Source organism: Serinus canaria, chromosome 9 (genome assembly GCF_022539315.1).
Source record: "Serinus canaria isolate serCan28SL12 chromosome 9, serCan2020, whole genome shotgun sequence".
Lineage (NCBI taxonomy): Eukaryota > Metazoa > Chordata > Aves > Passeriformes > Fringillidae > Serinus > Serinus canaria.
This window is the reverse complement of record NC_066323.1, coordinates 16340961-16360762: the sequence shown is the minus strand read 5'-3', so window position 1 is coordinate 16360762 and position 19802 is coordinate 16340961. Positions and strand designations below refer to the sequence as shown.

The following is a 19802-nucleotide window of genomic DNA, read 5'->3' as shown; positions in this document are numbered from 1 at the left end:
CAGCAACTCCCAGCTCAGTAGCAGTCGAATGGAAAGTGCTGCTTCTCCCCACAAACCTCCTGTCCTTGGGTGGGGGTGGCTATCGACTCCACCATTTCTGCTCCTGCTCTAAGGGCAGTTTAAAGAAACCCTTGGCAAGAAACCTCCTCCTCTCTTGTCACTCTCCCGGCTCCCTGCCCTCCGGAGCTTGGGACCCGCTGATCCCGGCCGTGCCAGGCAGCGTCCAGCCGGGGCTCAGTAGCGGGACGGGGGACCTGCCGTGAGCTGCCGTCGTGCCGGCGATGCCGCGGCCCCGGGATGCTCCTCGGCATCACCCGGAATTCCCGACACAGCCGCAGCTGCGGGGAGCGCGCCTCTCCTGCGGAAAACAGCCGGGCCCGTGGGGGGCGCGGAGGGGACCGGGACCGCGCCGCTCGGGGCCGCTCCGAGCTCCGGCGGCGCCTCCCTGCCCGCGGCCACTGGCTGCCACCGGGTGCCACCGCCGCGGGCGAGCGCGGCGGGGCCGGGCCTGGCCGGGCCGCCCCCCCCGGGCCGGCAGCGGGCGGTGCGGCGGGACCGGCGGCAGCGGCAGGATGGTGAGCGGGGCGGCCGGGACAGACAGACACACAGACAGCCAGCTCTTGCCGGGGACAGACAGACAGATAGACAGGTAGCTCCTGCTGGGGACAGATATGCAGACAGGTAGCTCCTGTCGTGCACAAACAGCTGCGGCCAGGAACAGACAGGCAGCCCCTGCTGGGGACGGACGGACAGACAGACAGACAGACGGGAAAACCCTGCTGGGGACGGACAGACAGATAGACGGGCAGCCCCTCCCGGGGACGGACGGACAGACAGGCAGGCAGCCCCTCCCGGGGACGGACGGACAGACAGACAGACAGACGGGCAGCCCCTGCTGGGGACGGACGATCAGACGGGCAGCCCCTGCCGCTGGTCCCCAGCCCGAGAGCCGGGGCTGAGCGCCGTGCCGGGACAGGGTGCTGCGGGGCACTCGGGCACACCGCGCCGGGGCTGTTGCGCTCTGTTTCCCGGGCCGCTCTCTCGGCGTTGCCCCGGTCCCAGCGAGGCTGGCGGTGCGGAGGCGGCAGCGCGGCTCGGCCGGGTCTCCGCGGCTGCCGCAGCCGTGCCGGGATGCTGTGCCGGGATGCTGTGCCCGAGCCGCAGCCGTGCCGGGATGCTGTGCGGAGCCGCAGCCGTGCTGGGATGCTGTGCCGGGATGCTGTGCCCGAGCCGCAGCCGTGCCGGGATGCTGTGCCGAGCCGCAGGGCCCGGCTCCCGCAGCAGCCGCGCACAGGGCACCCCCGGCCGGCCCGGCCTCGGCCCTTCCCTGCGAAACACCGCTGGCTGCGTGCTCTCACCTGCTGAATGCTTGTGAAACGCTGAGGGAAACGCTGCGCTGTTTACTGAGAGACATAATGGCTGTCCAACATTACTTTCTCTTTAGGCCGTCAAGCATTATTACTTCTTCTCTTGCAATATAAAATTAGCAGAGGAATCTGAAATACAAAAAGGTGGCATGTTGGGGCAGCATTTGAGAAACCAGTACATTTTCTCCATGTTCGCGTATTTGCTTTTGCAGTATGGATTTATAAACACGTGCCTGAAGTCTTTGGTGGTTGAAAAGTATGGTGAAGAAACATGGGAAAAATTAAGGTAATGTGTTCCCAATAAATGCAGTGTGTTGAAAGAAGGTGCTCAGGAATTCAGCAGCAGGGGACATAATTTCTTATAAAATGGTAGCTGATGTGTATCTCAAGTAATAATTAGGAGTAACTTAAAGGGCAAAAGCAAGAGTTTCTTGCCTTGTAACACTTCATCCTCTGATACTAATTTGTCCCAATTAATTTGTCATATCAGATAATTAAAGATGACATTTAGTCTTATAGACAAATTTGCAATAGACTTGGTGGATCACAGTGACAATATTGAGAAGTAATTACACTGAAAAGGTGTCATCCTTAATATAAAGTCAGTTTAATTCCAGTACTCAGAAAAGCAGCTAAATTACAGAATCATAGGTCATCTGGTTCCAATCCCCCTGCCATGAGCAGGGAGCCTGCCACTAGGCCAGATTGCTCAAAGTCCCATTCAATCTTGTTATCATATCTGGTTTTGTCTTGTTTTTATGAGCTATATGGTATTTCCAAAATACATGAGTGATACTTAGATGCCGTATAATCCAGCCACGATATATAATCATCCATTGAATGTAGAGGGTGATCTTGCAAGCCCAATGAGTTGCAGCTGGGTCAGTTGCTGAAGATTGGAGGTGGGCCTGATCTTAACAGGCCACACACTGCAATCAATAAGAACTAGTGATACATAAGAGTAAGGAAAGAGGAGAGTCAGATTACTGTGAGGACCTGGAGAAGTCAGTGTGTAGAGGAGCTGCCTGTATCAAGAAGGTATGAAGCTCTGATAATATGAAATCCTTGTACTATGATGATGATAGAACCTTTGTTATCTAAGACAACAATTGAAGCCAATATAAAAAAATCACCAGGTTTGAAGAGCCCCAAGAGCTTGATATTGTGGCCACATTGAACAACAAACCAGTGGACCAGAAGACAAACTAAGACTCCACTTGCTCTGGCACCCCACAGATGTCCTAATCCTTGAAAGAGTTCACTGTAATACCATAATGTGAAATAGCAGAAATGGTGAGGTGGACACCTCCATTCAGCCATGTTAAAGCAATTGAATTAATTTAAAGCACTTTGATATTAAACTTACATCATTAGGTGAAGCAGTGTGTTCCAAGAGAACACTTGAGGGAGTTGAGGAGTACGTTCACAGCAAACAGTACTTAACAAATGCCAGCTGGGTCACCCAAGCATCTTGTATTTACAGCCCTGCTGAGACAAGGATGTTGTCTTCTCTGTTGTAGGCTGCAGGCTGGAGTCCAGGATTCTTTCTTGACTTTTGAGGTTTACAAAGATGAGATCACAATGCAGCTTGTTGACAAGGCCTGCAAAGTATTAGGTATGTGTTAGCATGCCTCAAGGATGGATAAGCCTGGGTCAGGCCTGAGACTGCAGCCCAGCTTTTGTCTCCTGTGCCCTTGGGAATACCTTTGTTGCAAATCTTCTGCCTTCAGTCTTAATCCACCCGACAGCATTGCAAGAACTTCCAAACCTTTCTTATTCCTTAAGGTATCTTTATTTTGCCAGGTGTCCCTGCTGACATTGTTCTGAGGGAGTTTGGAAAGTATTTCTTTGAATTCTGCAAGCGCTCAGGCTACGACCACATGCTGAGGACACTGGGGGGAAATCTCTATGAGTTCATAGAGAACCTGGATGCATTGCACAGCTACCTGTCCCTTTCTTACCAGGCAAGTCTGAGTAGTAACTTCTGAGCAGGTATGGATGGATGGACTCTGCCAGAGTTCATAACACAAGGAACAGCACCTCGTAGGTGTGAATAAAAGGTATGAAAAAATCACCAAAACATGTTCTCTTCTGCTATGTTCTGAAACAGATTACTCCAAATGTTAGGATGTTTTCTAAAAATGATTGGTTTTGTCTAGTCCTCAGCATTAGATGCTATTTACTACATTGGCTCTAATGCATAGCAGATTTTCTTCACAGGTGAGAATATTTAATTTTCCGTTTTTCAGCTTATTTATATTACAGTTTATATTATCAAGGCATGAGATGCTTTTGTACAAGTGGAATTCATCAGTCTACTTTCTGAAAAAGTAGACTTTTCCAGAAAAAATATATTGAGGTTCTGGCTTTGGTTTTTTTTTTTTTTTTTCCCTCAGGAGATGAATGCACCATCATTTAGAGTAGAAAAGAATGAAGATGGGTCAATGCATTTACATTACTATTCAGACAGAAGAGGTCTGTGCCATATTGTGCCAGGTAATGAGACTTAATGCAGAGTACAACAATGCAATGTACAAACAGGGTAATCAGATATTTGCAGGTGCACTCAGAGTTCAGTATCTTTTTTCAGATGAGGTCTGGCCATGGAGTTGAGGCGTGGTAGAGTTCAGTGTCCAGACTCTGAACTCAGTATTTCCCTACTGCCTGATCCCTCCTGGCTCCCAGTAAATTTCATCAAAATTTGAGGAAATTTTTGGTATGACAACCCCAGGCCATAAATGTCCATTCTTGCTCTAGAATTCCCTCCCTGGAAAAAGAATTGACATTCATGGTGTGTATTGTGCCTGTTTATTAATTAATTAATAATGCTTTTTAAATTCCTGTGAAGTAGAAGTTCTAGTTGAGTTGAAGTCATTCATCCACCCTGTCATACATCCAGTCTGTGAAACTCCTACTGAAACCTGCTCCAAAATGAATCTTTCACCAGCATTTACCAGCATCTCCAGAGCTGTGCTTGTACAAGCATTAGAGAGCTATAAGTCTGTAAGAGATGGTCATATTCCTTTCTTTCATAAATGATGGTGAATTTAGAAGTTCATCAAAACTTCCCCCGTTGTCAAAACTTACTTGATATTGAAAGCACAGAATTATTTGGAATTTCAGACAGAACTTTTGATGTAATTTTGATGTCCAGTATTTTGCCTAATACCTGACCAGAAATGAGAGAACTGCTTGTGAATCTGCATGAAAGATATTTCCTTCCTTTCAAAATACAATATTCTTCAATGACTGAAATAGATTGTATAGCAGCATCTCTTTAGACTCCCTGCACTCTTTGGGTTGATGGGAATTCATATTCCTGCTCTATGGCTACTTGAACACATTCTTCAGCTCTCCTGCTGAGCTGCTCCTGGTGAAAATCAGCATTTGTCCTCAGCCAAGGCAAAAGCAGCAGTCGCTTTGAAGCTGACCTCCTATGATCATATTCTCATCATGGCAGCTGGAGCAAGGACGACATACGTTCCTTTCTTCTTCCAGAGTTCTTTGGGAAAGTGATTTCTGAAACAGTGAAATTCCACTGGGGGCCCTCTAAAAGGGGAATTGAAAAGGTTTTGTTCTTGGCAATACCTTGTCTTTTTGTTTCCCCTTCAGGAATCATCGGTGCAGCAGCCCTGGATTTTTTTAACATTGAGATTTCAATGAAAATAGTCAATCAAACAGAAGAAGAAGAACGAACTGGGAAAAAAGAACATATTGTTTTTCTTGTCACTCAAAACCCTCTATTTCCATGCAAGGAAAGAAAAGAATTTTCTTCCTCATCTCAATGTCTTGTTGACTCTGAAAAACAAATTGAGAACCAACTGAATAAAGAGGTATTTTAATATTCATTATCACCATATTACTAAAATATATTTAAAATAAAAACACCCTTGAATTTCCCTTTGGATTTATTTCAACAGGACCTTGAAAAAGCCAAGAATGCAATTGGAGACAGAGGAAACTCTGTTTGTCCTGTTAAGAAAAGTCACTGGAAAACATTGAGAGGAATAATCACATTAGGAAAAGGTGAGAGAATTCAGTGGGAGCTTGTCATCATTTCTGAGCCTCTTCAGCTAGAAATTCAGTAAGCCTCCCTATCCCCACCCACCCATCCATTTTGAAGTTACCATTTATATTTCCTCTGCAACTTTTCAAAATGTTTCTGGTTAAGTTTCTTTCAGTTTGACATTGATGCACAAAGAAAAATTGCAGATAATAAGCATGCTTAGTAATGACAGATACTTAAGTGGAATATGACCTGTCACTTTTGTCTCTTAAACAGGGCTTTCATCTGAAAAGTGTTCTTCTGTAAAATGCCATTGTGTGGTGGATTTGATTCTTCATTTTCATGTCACTTAGTTTAAGATGCTGAATTTAAAAGTGTGTTTTTTAACTTGATAGATACTACTCCTTTCCAAAATTATCAACTGTAGTAAATTTTGAAAGCCAAAATACATCCTCCACTTCAAAAGTCTACTGCTGATCTCTCTGTTCTTGCCGTTATGTATTAGATGTTTATATATGTTTATAAAATGGAAGGAATTTTTCAGTTAGGTTCTTTTGATTCCCCAAAAGGAATGAGAATCTAGTTCAGTATTGCCAAGATGTCTGCATTCTGGGATGAGTGAAAAATTGAACCTGGTATCACCTGGCATTACAAGGGCAGATATACTAAGTAAGAAATTAATATATATTCAAAATAAAATTTTAGACTAGCATTATTTCTTAAAAAATGATAATTCTTTAGCTGTGAGTGTGTGTTATCAAGAGCCAGACTGTGATAAATTAAAAACCCACACTGACTTCCCCTGAAGCAAAAAGAGGTCTAAAAGCTAGGTTCTAAGTTTGCAATATTTTGCACCAATCTCTTGAGTGACTTGAACATTTATTCTCAGGAGAACTTACTGGAGTAACTGTCATAGCCACCTTCAGGGGGGAAGAGATCGCTGGAAGTAATCATCTTTTTAATTCTGGTGGGTTACTGGGAGTCCAAGTTTATGCCATGAAGATCAAAGGGTTTTGGGTGCTTTACTCAAAAGATGAGCTGCTTTGATATTTTACCCATTGTATTCCTTTTACAAAAATGTCTGCTAGTAAGCACAAACTGCTCTCTAGATTTGTGACCATTTTGTGAAAAATCTCAGGGTAAGTAAAATAGAAACCAAACAGCAATTCTGTCTCTGTGCTATGGACATTGTACATATGGTTTATTGTACAGGAGACTAAAACCCAGATCACACTGTTTTTTTTCTCTTAGTGTTCCTTAGTAGCTGGCAAAGTGCATTAAATCCACTGCTGGGCACATTTTTGTGGGATGTGCCTGTGTTATATTGCTATGGCATCTGCAGATTCATAGAGAAGTAATGTCTACAGTTGTTCATCTATTCTTATTTTTTCAGCATAATTTCATGCATCTAGTGCCCTGTGTTTTTTGTGTGCTTAAGTTTTAAACACTCAGCCAACTCAGATTAGTTGCTGATCAGCTGTGGATTACACTGCAGAGCATTTAGCACAGATGGGGGCACATTTCTGGGCCCACACACTGTTTGCTTTGTCTTCACTCACTATGATATAGGCTCCTGTCTCACTGAGTGATAAAAAGTCATGCTGACTGGTTTTATGAAGTGCAGCCTGATTTAAAAACTACACATTTATCTCACCACAGGTAAGCTCCTGAGAGGATTTGATCCTGTTTATCCCAAGAGCCTCTGGATTGACACAAAAACATTTTGCAATGGACTTCCTTTTCATATGGTTTTTGACAAAGAGGTAGGACAAGCATGTGGTCAGGGCCCTTAGTTTGCACAAACCTCAGAGTAATTTCCCTTTGTTTTGACTGCTCTGTGTGCAGTGTACACTCACTTACAGGATTTGCAGAAATACTCTGTACAGAGACATGCTCTCTATCACTGCAGATAGGCATCTCCTTGGAATTCATGGAGTTTCCAGGTCTGAAGCACCTGCAGATATGCCAGCAAGGTTTATTGCAGCAGTCTCTCTGTTACCAAATAGTGAGCAGAATTTTTTGAGGTTTCTGGTCACCTTCCTGTCCCTGGATATACCAGAGCCACGTCCCATCCTTTAAACTGGCTTTGCATTTACAGTTTCCCTCTCTCCTCCCAGTTACTAATCTGTCCCAAGGCTTGGAGGGCTTTGCTGGCAGCTCCATGTGCTGCCTGAGTCTGCTCCTACAGGCTTCTGCTGGGAAAGCCCAGCCACCTACAGCATGCAGCCCCTCTGGGACCCCAAAATCTCTTTACCTTCTGGGGCAGGATTGAGTCTCCTCTGCTGTGCACAGACCCTCTGCAGCCCCTTGGCAGGGCTGCCCTCTGGCTGCTCCCCAGCTCACCTGGGTTCCCACCAAGCTACAGGTGGGAACCCTGCTCTGAACCCTGTGGAGAGAATGTTGGCTTAAGACAGGAGCAAAGAAAGGAGAAGCTGAGGATGGGACAGCAGAAGAGCACTGAATCCATTCCTCTCAAGGAATGTGTATTGGCATTGTGCTGATTGAGATACCAGAACATATAATCTGATTCATGCCATTGTCCCAAATACAGCCAAAATACACAGTCTGAAACCTTTAACCTTAAACCTAAAGTCTTTCTTTTGCTGACCTAAAAAAAAGGCCAGTATGCATAATTTAATAAAATTACTAGTGTGCAAAGAATAAAAGTCCTACACCCATTACTGGTAGCCAGGTCAGAGCTTCAACAACAATGGCAAGTAGAGAAGAACGTTTCTGCAGAATTTAAGAGCTCATGTATGGTCAGCAAAGCAAAGGAAAATGACTAAACCTTTACACTTTAAGAGAAAGTAACCCGTCTATTAGAAAATTCATATTTGCCAATGCCTTTTTTGCCACAGTTATTTTCATTTTGGAATACAACACATTCCAGTATCTCAAATTTTCTCCTGCAAAATTCTCAAATTTTCTCCTTTGTGAGGCCTGCACAAATGCAAGCAGGGATAATAGCAGGTAGTTTGGGGGGGTTTTCACAACTGACAGGAAGGAACATTTTAGTAACAGCATTCCTTTCTTGGGGCTTTGTCTTGCTATGAAGGGCATGCATTCAGGGCTGTGCAGCACTACACTGACAAGGTAGAAACTTTGCCCAGAAATAAGCCATGTGCTCTAGGAAGGCTAAGTCTGTGGAAATGTTTGAACAGTTGCTTGGTCTGAACCCAAAGGGACATGAATTGTAACATTGGTCCTTATTTTCTTTTTAAGCTCAAAGTGAAGCAAGCTGGGGTGAGCATTCAAAAGATTGTACCTGGCCTTCAGACCATGGGCATCTCCTTGGATCAGTATTTCAGGATCGTTCACCCAGAAGTGCCCTTCACCATCTCCAGCATTCAGAAATTCATCAACAGCCAATTTGTTTTCCAGACGAGAAGAGAGATGATGCCTGAGTCATGGAAAGAGAGGCCAATGCTGGAGCTGAGAGGTACTTCAGTGTTTGCAGCAGCCTAAGTGCTCATATTAAATCAGGAATTAGGCTGAGGTGCACTCCTGACCTCACTCCAGTCCTATAAATAGCCTTTGGCCAGTGAGGAGATTAGATGGTTCTGTTTAGAGAAGCAGTAGATGCTTGTACACAAATTCTGCTGTCATCTCACCACATTTTGAAGGCTTTTAGTCAGAAACAACGACACTGCACCTATTTGAAAGGCTTAGAAATATGGTGATTTTCTGATGCTGCAAAACCCAGATGTGAATACATGGTTTGTTCTTAATTTATGCCTTTGAGGGGAGTTATTTGCTACTGGCTGGGTTTCCAATGTGATTAAAAATAGATTAGTTCTCTGTGCTTTTATTTTTTGTAGCACATTTTCAGGTTCTGTCTTCACACACCCCCCCAAAGCCACATAATAGAGTTTACCAGTTAAAATTATCTCAGCAAAAAAGATATTGCATTTGCTTTATTTTTACTGAGAGGACTGAATATGGGATGGTCCTCAGCTTGGTGTAATTTACTATAATGGCATTTGGTTTAATTTTTCTGTGACTTCAGTTTTTCTTTTATGAACTCTGTAATGTGACCTAATTTTCTCTTCTCTCCTTCCACCTTTATGTAATGAGTGTCAAATCTTGTTTTCCTGGGGTTCAGAAAAAAATTAAATGTTTAGGGACAACCTTGAAAAAAGTAATGCTGCCAAAACAAGGAGCTTTGACCAGTCATGGGCACAATTGTACTTCCTGTTATCCTCTGGGGGTTAGTTCACATGTATTTCTGATGTTTCAATCCTCTTAGTTTTAAAGCTGTTCATCCACTAGCCCTGGGGATGGGGTGAGGGACAGAGAAAGGAATAGGAATTTAATAATAATGATGATGATAACGATAATGATAATGATAATAATAAATATACCTCAACCAAAACCTAAAAAACTCGATTCCCCACCAAAAATCCCTTTCACATTTCAGGCATTTTTGTTACTGTGTATTTAGATTATGATAGTAACTGAAAGCTCCAATTTCCAGGGAGGAAAGTGCCATTGACTTTACTGGGACACAAACTGTGCACTGTGAAATTAAACTTCAAATGTTTTGCTTAACCACTGTGAGTCTCAGTTCCCCTGTGCATGATTCTGACAGATTGGCTTCAGGAACAGCCTGGGAACTAGGAGAAGGGGAAGGGAAAATACCGAGAGGAGCAGAAAGGAGAGGGGAGATGTTGTGAGCGCTGGGGTTCCTCATGAGGAGGAGGGAATTGATTCCTAGTTGGGCTCTGCCCAGCACCTGCAACACCTGAGGGAGTTACTGCTTCCTGGGTTCAAAAATTTTGTTATTGGCTCCTCTGAACAAGTTCACCTCGAATTCCTAGGAAATCAATTCCTGTCATCATCCAGACCCTAAAGAAGCCCACCTACCTTAGAACTCATCCCCTAAAACTAACACCAGTATTGCAGAGCACCCTGTGAAAGGCCACCCTGCTGAAAAGCCTTGCCCACGCTGGTTCCCACAGGCCAGATGATGTGGATGGAGCCCCTGCAGTGCATGCTGTACCTCTGCTCGCCCCTGCTGCGCAGCCTGCACGAGCTGGAGGAGCGGCAGATGCACATCGCGGACATCGCGCCCCACGACGTCACCCGCGACTTGATCCTCCTCAATCAGCAGCGCCTGGCAGAGATGGAGCTCTCCAGCCAGCTGGAGAGGAAGAAGGAGGAGCTGAGGATCCTATCGAAGCACCTGGAGGAGGAGAAGAAGAAGACTGAAGCTCTGCTCTATGCCATGCTGCCCCAGCACGTGGCCAACCAGCTGAAAGAGGGGAAGAGAGTTGAGGCAGGTGAATGAACGGGATGCATTTGGGATGTGTGATTTGTGCAGTGGGGATGGGGATAGAGAGAGACTGGGGTGCTGGCACAGCCCCTTTGCCACTGCCCTGGAGTCCTTTCTCTACTTGGTGACATCCGTGGGTAGGAGGATGATCACAGACCCTTAATTTCACTGATAAAAAAAAAATAAAATAAAAAAAATAAAATTAGATAAAATTAGGCTATTCTTTCAAAGAAAGCTTTGGAAGCTCTTTGCCAAAATTGTTTCTAAAGTGGTGAAAGGTGGTAGTGCTGCCTATTCAGTGAACAAAATTCAGTGTTTCAGCAGTAATCTGATATTTTGGTTTTAACAGGGGTATACAGGAAGACGAGGGGTCAGAAGTGAAGGGCGTAAAGAGGTCTTTGCTAGAAAATTCTCTTAGTACCTTTATGCTATGTATAGATGTAGGATCATGATGATTCCCATTGTTATTAAAGGTAGCAATATTATGCTTAAATTCCCTTTAGTAAGCATATATATGAAATTAGGGATAATGAGTTAAGTCTTTCTTGTATATGGTGTATTCACATGTTTGGGCTGTTTGAGATGTGCAATTATTCCTGCATTGATACCGTCTTACTCTGACACCTCTCCTTCATCTCAGCACCCTTGTATGATTATTACCAGTGAGAGGCCATAGAATGATCTTTTCAAACAAGTCTCAAACGGATTCTGTGATTGTGCAGCCATTACAAATACCACTGCTCTTTCTGCCCACAGGAGAGTTCAAGGAGTGCACTATATTGTTCAGTGATGTGGTGACCTTTACCAGCATTTGTGCCCAGTGTGAGCCTATTCAGATAGTTCTCATGCTAAATTCAATGTACCTGAGGTTTGACAGACTGACCACAGTGCATGATGTGTACAAGGTAGGTACTGACCAAAAAAGGCTGCAGAAATTTTTGCTGATTTTTTTTGTTGTTTGTTTGGGTTTTTGTTTTGTTTTAATGTACTTTAATCCTCTTCACCACAGAATATTTGTTGATTAAACCATTAAATATTACTTATTTTTAGTGGCCACACAAACTGAAAAACAGGGAGAAGTGGACATTATTGGACAGGAATGCAACTTCTATCATAGGCTAAAGTCTCTTTCCACAATGCTAATACCAGAATGGCTCTTCTTTCATATATTTCTCTTTCCCTCCCTTCTCAAATGCCTATCCAACATGAATAATTTGCCTAGTTCTTTTATTTGAACCTCTTCTAAATAGGTCACTTTGCCATTGTCTCTCGTGGTGGGAAATAGCATTATAGACAATACCCAGACAACAGCTAGACTTCTGTTTCGTGGAGATCTTCAGCAATGGTATCCTCTCCTGCTAACCCCCACAGAGCATCAATTAGACCTAGACTGTACATGTGATCTCCAAACTGTGCTGGAAAGATCAGAGCCCTGGCTGGCCTACACTAATAGTGTTATTAACACTTCCAGAGGTACCAGTTTTGATGTGCTGAAGAACAGTTCCTAAGTTTCTGTCTGTCCCCAGCTCATTAAATATTGAGGAAGGCAGAAATAGTAAAGGGTGAAATCCAAATGTCATTTATTCTTTACTCAGGCAAGGCTTGCAGTTCATCCCACAATAAATTGTACTGGGAAATCAGAAGCATTTCTTCCTTGGTAAGGAATCTGTATTCAATAATTGAAGAATCCAGGACATGGCCCACAGATTTCAGGATGAATTAGCATCATATTCTATCTAAATCATCCATCATAAGTAAATGATCTGTCACTATAATAATCTCCTTTTGAAGCCTGTATATAACTCCTATTAATATTGAAGGAAGTTACTGGGGTACAGAGAGCAAGGATGAGATTACTATGGCAGGGAATTGGGAAAGCAGTGAAATAGTGACATTGATCAAAGAAACTTGGCCCAAGCTTATAAACATCTGAAGTTATGAATAAGTCCTGTTAAATTAAATCTTCTGCTATAGCTGAAAAATAATTAGGGTATCTATTTGCATTAGTAGCTTTTTACAGTTGTTTTTAATTTGTTACAGAAAATTACTGGCATCACTGTGGGTTTGGCTGTCTGATAGAAGGCATGGACAGGAACACATTCTTTGGGGTTGAAGTGAGGGACTGTTTTAAGTCATTGTGTTAATTTAATATTTGGGTTTGTTCATTATCTTTCCACTCTCCAATCGGTGTTAATTTTTAAGAAAGTCAATTAGTCTAAAAGATCTCTATTTTACTGATGATAAATGGGCCAGTGAAGCCTCATCAGAGCAGTTTAGAAAATTTCATTACCATGTAACAGGCTCTTACAGTGGAACATTTAAGAATTCTCTTTTTCAAACAGGTCTATTCCCAGCAAAATTTCTGTTACAGGAACAAAATCCAAAGTTTTTCTCAGGTACTTTAGCATGTATTTCAAGGAGACTGGATGCCTGAAGGAGGACAAACCCTTCAGCATTTGTCCCTCAGGCTGCAGCTGTTGTGGGAAAACAGCTGGTTGTAGGGAAGGATGCTCCCAAATTGTTTAGCTCGCACTCTGTTCTGTGAGATCCTGGAGACTGGAGGTTCCTTAATTTTGTGTGAATTCCTTAATCATAATCAACAGTGAATGGGCTCCCTTGCTGTATTGTGACTTTTAGAAATAAATCTCTCTCAAAGAAGAAATACGCTTTTAGCACCAATTGTGAATTAGAGCTAATTAGCAACACTCGTCTATCAGGTAACCTTTGGCTCAGGAGGCTGTGCCTCAGGCCAGCTCTCTGCATGTACCCAGGGTAAGAGGAAGGCAAACAGTCTGGCACTTGCACAGCAGCCCTTTCTCCTTAGGGTCTCTCACACAGATATCTAAAGTGGGTCAAGTGAGCAGAGACAGAATGCCATGGAATTTTTAGTGTGGAGGGAAGGAAAGGAACTCCATCTCAAGGAAACTCATGTGTGCTAAAGCTTTTCAGTGACTGGAAGCATCTTTTAAGAGAAAGGGGGAGTTGGTGCAGATGAGAAGAGCCCTGAAGAGCAAACCACTGACCTGAGTGAGATGCACCTGGTATGCTCATGTGCTTGTCCCTCTCAATTAAAGGTGGAGACGATTGGAGATGCCTACATGGTGGTGGGGGGCGTCCCTGTGCCTGTACCCACTCACGCAGAGAGAGTTGCTAACTTTGCCTTGGGCATGATAATGGCAGCCAAAGGAGTACAGAACCCAGTTTCTGGAAATCCTATCCAAGTAAGTTAACACAAAGGTGCACGTGTGTCTGTCTGCTTCTTGTGCTGAGCTTCTGGTTTACGTATTGCAGCAGCAGCTCAAAGAGCTGCTTCTTACCCCTCTTTGGGGTATGTGCCCACGTGGGCACATTTCCATGAGGAGCCTCTCCCTGTGGATATTTGATATCATCACATCATCTCATCACATATATATATTTGATATCATCACAGCACAGGCGTCCAGCGTTGTGTTGAGATGAACTTTGCGGTGGCTGGACAGCATTAAGAAAGATGTTATTTACCAAGTGACATTTTTGGGGGGTGTTTTATCTTTGTAAAGATTCGAGTTGGGATCCATACAGGTCCTGTCCTGGCGGGGGTTGTTGGAGAAAAGATGCCTCGTTACTGCTTGTTTGGAGACACGGTGAATATCGCCTCCCGCATGGAGAGCCACGGCGTGCCCAGCAAAATCCACCTGAGCTCCAGTGCCTACCAGTGAGTGACCCTGAGGGAAACCTTACCTGCTCCAATCCACTGCCTTGCCACTGCACCTCTCAGTGCAGATGGTGCTCAGTCACTCATTTAAGCAGCTCGTAAAGGGAAGTCACTGCTTGTGAAGAGTCTGATTTTTTTCCCAATTATTCCAAATGTACTTATACATAGAAGCAGAGGTTTGAGAGTCTCCATGCTAGACAGCAAAATATTAAAAAAAAAATGGTGATAACTTGTTTGGAAATGCTGATAAATTGATGCAGGTGCTAGAAAGACAGTCAGAACATCTAGAACATTTAATAACAAAAGGCTCTAAATCTCTCTGATTGAGCACCATAATTTGTAGTGAAACAGTTTCATTTACACTTACTAAGTATTAATTGCATAAACAGCTATCCTCTTCATGCTGGAATTTACTTTTCAGAAACTCATGTTTGTAAAAAATTAAGACTACCTTTCCAATAGCTTTATGTATGTGTAAAATCTGTATGCAAGAGCGGAAGCAAAGACAAACTACAATGGAAGGAGTACAACAACATTGTCTGGGCACACAGGAATGATGTTGGGAAAATGAGAACTCAGCTGGCATTGAAACGGGAAACAAAGTTCAAAGGCAGTCAGAGGAGCTCTGCAATGTTAGAATATAAATAGAACCATGGACCTGCTGTAGCAGGTGATTTAGTGACAGTGCCCTGAAGAAAGGCTGAGTTACTCAAGGCCTCTCTTGCTTTGGTCCTCACTGACGAGATCTTCAAGGTCCCTGCACCAAGAGTCAGGGTTCAAGGAGTAGGTGAGCTATGAGTACTGGAAGAGGATCAGAGCAGGGGTCTTTTGAGACATCTTAATCTACAGAAAAGCACGGGAGCAGAAGGGATCTGAGGTAATGAGAGCTGGGTGGTGGCGCAGCAGAGCTGCTGGCTGTCAGCTCTGGCAGGCCATGACTGTCAGCACCGCAGCAGCTGAGGAAAGCTACAGCTGTATGGAAAAATGGCAAGGGTGACATGGTGAAACTGCAGGCTGATCAGCCTCATGTCAGTCCCAGAGAAAATCAAATGGCCATTTCTGGATACATGAAAATGACAATTGGGAATAGCAAGCCTGGATGTAAAATAAATGAGTCAGTCATGCTTGACGGACCTGATTGCCTTCTCTGATGGAATGACTGGGCATAATTCTGCCTAGCTGATATTGGCTGCCTCAGTTCTTCACTTCTATTTACTGGTAAATAAGAACCCTCCACCCTACTGAAGTATTTGACTATGTGATCCATTAATTTTTGATCAGGCTGTATGTGTAATGCTATGAAAGCACAGCAGGCTTGAATAAACAGTTGAAACAACTCCTCAGTTGTTCACAAATTGAGACTCTTTTCCCCAGACTGTTGTGATTTGATCACTCAGCTCTTTGAAAACATCAGTGTCATTTTTACTTGTCTTGAATTTTCATGTGTCATTTTGCTTCTGATACTTTAGGTGCCTAAAATACAAGAATTTTGAGATTACTGAAAGAGGAGAAATAGAAGTAAAAGGCAAAGGGAAAATGCACACATATTTCCTCATTAGAAATAAATCTGCAACTGAGAATGAGATTATGGGAAGACCAATGAAAGATTTAGATTCTGGCCATGAATCTGTTCAGTCCTTTCCAGAAGGCAAGACTGAAACTATACCAAGTTCTCATCAGCCAGGTAGAGTCAACTCAACACATATTTTCCTCCTTTAACAAATGAACAATAATACAAGCCAATTAAATGTCCTTTTGTATTCTTCTTTCAGCTACTCAGGCTCAGCAAAAGAAGGACCAGACCCCAACTGTTGCAATGAAGTATGTTGATGCCCCCACAGATGCACAAAACAGCCTCAGAAGAAGGAATCAGATGAAAGCTGGAGATTTAACAGGTATTTATTCAGTTACCATCTCACAAAGAGCACAGAACTAGGAAGTAACTGAGGCTTAATCTTTCAAGTTCTTTATATTAATCTTCTAAATAACCATAGTTTTGTCAAGCCAGAACTTCATGCCAAGATATACACATTACCCTTCTGCACAATCTTTAGGGCCAGACAGGTTTCACCTTTGGAGCAATCCCAGGTGTTGGCTTGCACTAGTGAGAATGAAGCTGACAGAGCTGTCAAACCCCAGAGCCCTTCTGGGAGTGCAAATAGAATGGATAAACATTTGACAGCTCTTCACAGGGACAGACCCTTGAACTGTTCATGTACACATCTTTTCCTAGGAAAGATGTAGTTAGGGGGGAGCCTTACCAACTCAAGAGAGACCTCAGTCCTGCCTGCTGCAGGAGTCAGAAGGATTTATTGCCATGCTCATGTTCTGTGACCAAAGTTCATTCTCCTTTGAAGCAGCTGAGACTGAGATAACAGATTTGATGCCATAACAACCTAATCTAATGCAGCAAGTCTTGTAGCTCTATTTATGTGTTTTGTGGGTTTTAAACAGGCTAAATATGTTGTCGCTAATTGCTAGAAAATATTTCACTGCCTTCCCTCCCACCTGCTTAGATGTGGTGGTTAATCTAGTATGTGGTGTGCTGACAAACAGAAACCTCTCTGGTCCTTAAAAACTCACAGTGCAGGAGTGTTTCCTTTCAGGCAAAACTTGTGATTCCAAAAGCGATGGGAGTCTCCATGGCAACCAGCATGCAGATGATGGTCCTCGTCCTCCAAACCAGGGAAGAGTCAAACCTGCTGCTGAAGAGCCACAGAATAGAAATGTTCGCTCTAATTTTTGCACTTTACTCTAAGTTTCTTACTTTTACATCAAACAGAGAAATTTTATTATGATTTTATGCATTTTGCTGTTATGGGACTGATTTTGTATATGAGTACCACATGATTTTGTAAAGAAAGAAGAAAAAAGACATTTCATCACAGTTTTCAGTAAAAATAAAACAGTGGAGGAAATTTTTTTTAATCCATCTACATGGGCCATAATATTTCCAGTAGAGAAAGAAACCCTTGCAGGATGGTTTGAAGATGCATTTTTAGCTTGTGCCACATCTTTGAATATCCTTGTGTAAAAATCATGTGTTGGTATCTGATGCAGCAATCGGGAAAGAGGTGACTCATCCAGCTAGAAATATTCCTACTCAAATGAGCACTTGCCATAAAAGAAACATTCCCTGAAGTGACCATCTGTCTTGGCTCCAGCACAGCCAGCAACTTCCCCATGTAAGGTTAGCAGCATTCCACCTATGTTTTAGCTGCAATAACAGCTTAATTTCATAACTTATCCTTGGTTGGGTCAAGGCATTATGAAGTAGAAGTGCAGAATAGATCTAAAACAACCTGTATTTTTGCATCTTGAAGAGAGAATAATGTGTGTTTGATAGCAGCCAACAGTAGAGAGGAGCACCTGTGATCTCTGAACCAGCCATAGATCCTGTGCACAGAAGGACATGGAAATGGTGGAGATACCACGCATCAGATTTGTCACACTGAAGGACTGTTCAAGGCTTACAACCTATTTGAGACCTTCAAATGAGTTTCAAGTTTATTTCTTATTTTTCCAGCTAGACAAAAAAAAACCAAAACAGAACCAAAACCATGTAGGACTGCAGAAGGAGACTGTCAGTGCTGGAATCAATGTTGCTAGCACCATTGAAAACAACAGCATTAGAGATCAGCATTACCTGGTATCAGAGGCTGCTCACCTGAAATACTTCCAGGCTGACATATTCTCTAGATTATGCCTGATCAGAAATGGGAGAGAAAAATTGAAGCTCAGTTGTCAGGGATTTCAGAGAGAGGAGCAAAAATACAATGGCTATAAAGGTTGTGGACAATTTGGTGCATCATAAATTGTGCTCTCACTCCTATAAATGGAGCTTGGACCAGGTGGGTGACTTTGACAGAAGATGTGCCCTGCACACTGATTTATTACCTTTGGCTGTGGATTCTTCAGCTAAAGATGCAGGCATGAGACCAATGTGAACTCTGGGCAGGAACTCACTGGAGAAGGTGATAAAGTTACTCCTCTCTGACAGTCTGGAGCATCACATTTCCACCTCTGTGTCTGCAGCAAGAGCGAGGCTCTTTAAACACCAGACAGAGAGCAAAGACTGATGAAAGGCATCTCCTCCTCTTTATAGTCTGGCCAGATGAAATTTCACCTGCTTAGAGTTTTTTTCTTTCCAAATCTCTGAGACAGGAGCTGGGCAGCTCAGTCTGCAGGAACAATTAGTGCAATTAGACCAGCAGAGGAGGATGCACAGAGTGAAACCATTGGTGCTGATCTCCACTGAAGAGGTGTTCCAGGGGTTTGCTGGGTGTGATCCCACACAATGAACACCCATTAGCTTTTGGAGCCCCTCACAAGCACATGCTCTGGCTTAGCTTCCTCCAGAAGAGATCCATTGAACACTTGCTTTGCTTAAACCTGCCCTTCCTGCTCTGAACAATCTGTGGGTGTTTGATATTGGAATGTTTTAATTGCCAGTAAGTGCTCCATGGTAAGTTACTTCATGCTGTCCTGTGGTGAAAATGGTGTGCTCAGTGGATTCTCTGTGGCATCTGCTACAATCTGGTTCTCCTGGGGGTGCAGAGCTGGGTCAAATCTGCACAACTGCTTCTAAAAATTAATGTGCCTGTGCAGCATCATGTGTTCTTAAGTCTGTAGGCATTTCTAAAGACTGCAAAAACATAATTCAAAAATAAATATTTTCATTAATATACCAGCTGCCATTTGTCAGTGATTCCTTTGATTCCTGTCCCTCTTTTCCCTTCCACCTTTGCTGTTCTCCTTTTCCTCTAGGCCTACAAAAGTGCTCAGTCTTTGGGTCAGCCACATATCTACAGAGAATTGACACAAAAAGGGTGGGAGAAGAGAATTCCCACTGCTGCTTCACGGAAGCTGAGGCTTAGAAAAATTAAAAGTTGAGACTTTTGAAAGCTTTCTAAAGCATATGGACTCCCAAATCCCATGAAATCTGGTGTTAAAACCCTAGCTGTAAAAGTTTGGGTACCATAAAGGTCCAGGGGCCAGATTTTTCAAAGACTTTTGTTACTTTCCTGAGGAAAAACAACTGGATTTAGGTGCTTAAATGAGCACATATGCAGTGTTTAATTCCCAAAAATGATGCTTTCCTTAAAACATTGGTAAAGCACTTCCCTGTAGAGCCTTCTAAAATGGGCTGTTTAGTAAACTTTCCAAACTGGAACCTTGTTTGCATTAATTCATTACTTCTGACATTACAATGCAGCTCTGTATGGATCCCAGCTGAACATAAAAGTACTCAAATAAAATAGCAGTAAAATTGAAATTATTACTTCAATGGTCAGAATATATTAAAACCTCACTTGAATATAAAAAACTATGGTGAAATTCCAAATGAAAAAAGAAACACACTATTTTATAGAAGTGTACAACATCATGGAAAATCCAGAGGGGTTTATTTTTTTTTTTTCTACTAAGTCTCTGCTTCCACCTTAGAAAACTCAAGACTTTAAG

At 43.1% G+C, this 19802-nt stretch overlaps 1 protein-coding gene across 1 annotated transcript; it reads left to right on the top strand.

Annotated features, from left to right (window-relative positions):
• The first annotated feature begins 297 nt into the window (after nt 1–297).
• Nucleotides 298–19029, top strand: LOC103815438 (guanylate cyclase soluble subunit beta-2-like). Its single transcript, XM_030227344.2, is given in 20 exon segments — nt 298–315; nt 318–402; nt 405–479; nt 482–523; nt 526–575; nt 1580–1653; nt 2888–2982; nt 3171–3331; nt 3764–3863; nt 4980–5200; nt 5288–5393; nt 7033–7136; nt 8596–8812; nt 10332–10652; nt 11402–11550; nt 13720–13866; nt 14185–14339; nt 15809–16023; nt 16112–16234; nt 16946–19029. Coding segments are annotated over 20 exon segments (2610 nt in total). The 3' UTR covers nt 17098–19029.
• The last annotated feature ends 773 nt before the right edge of the window (nt 19030–19802 follow it).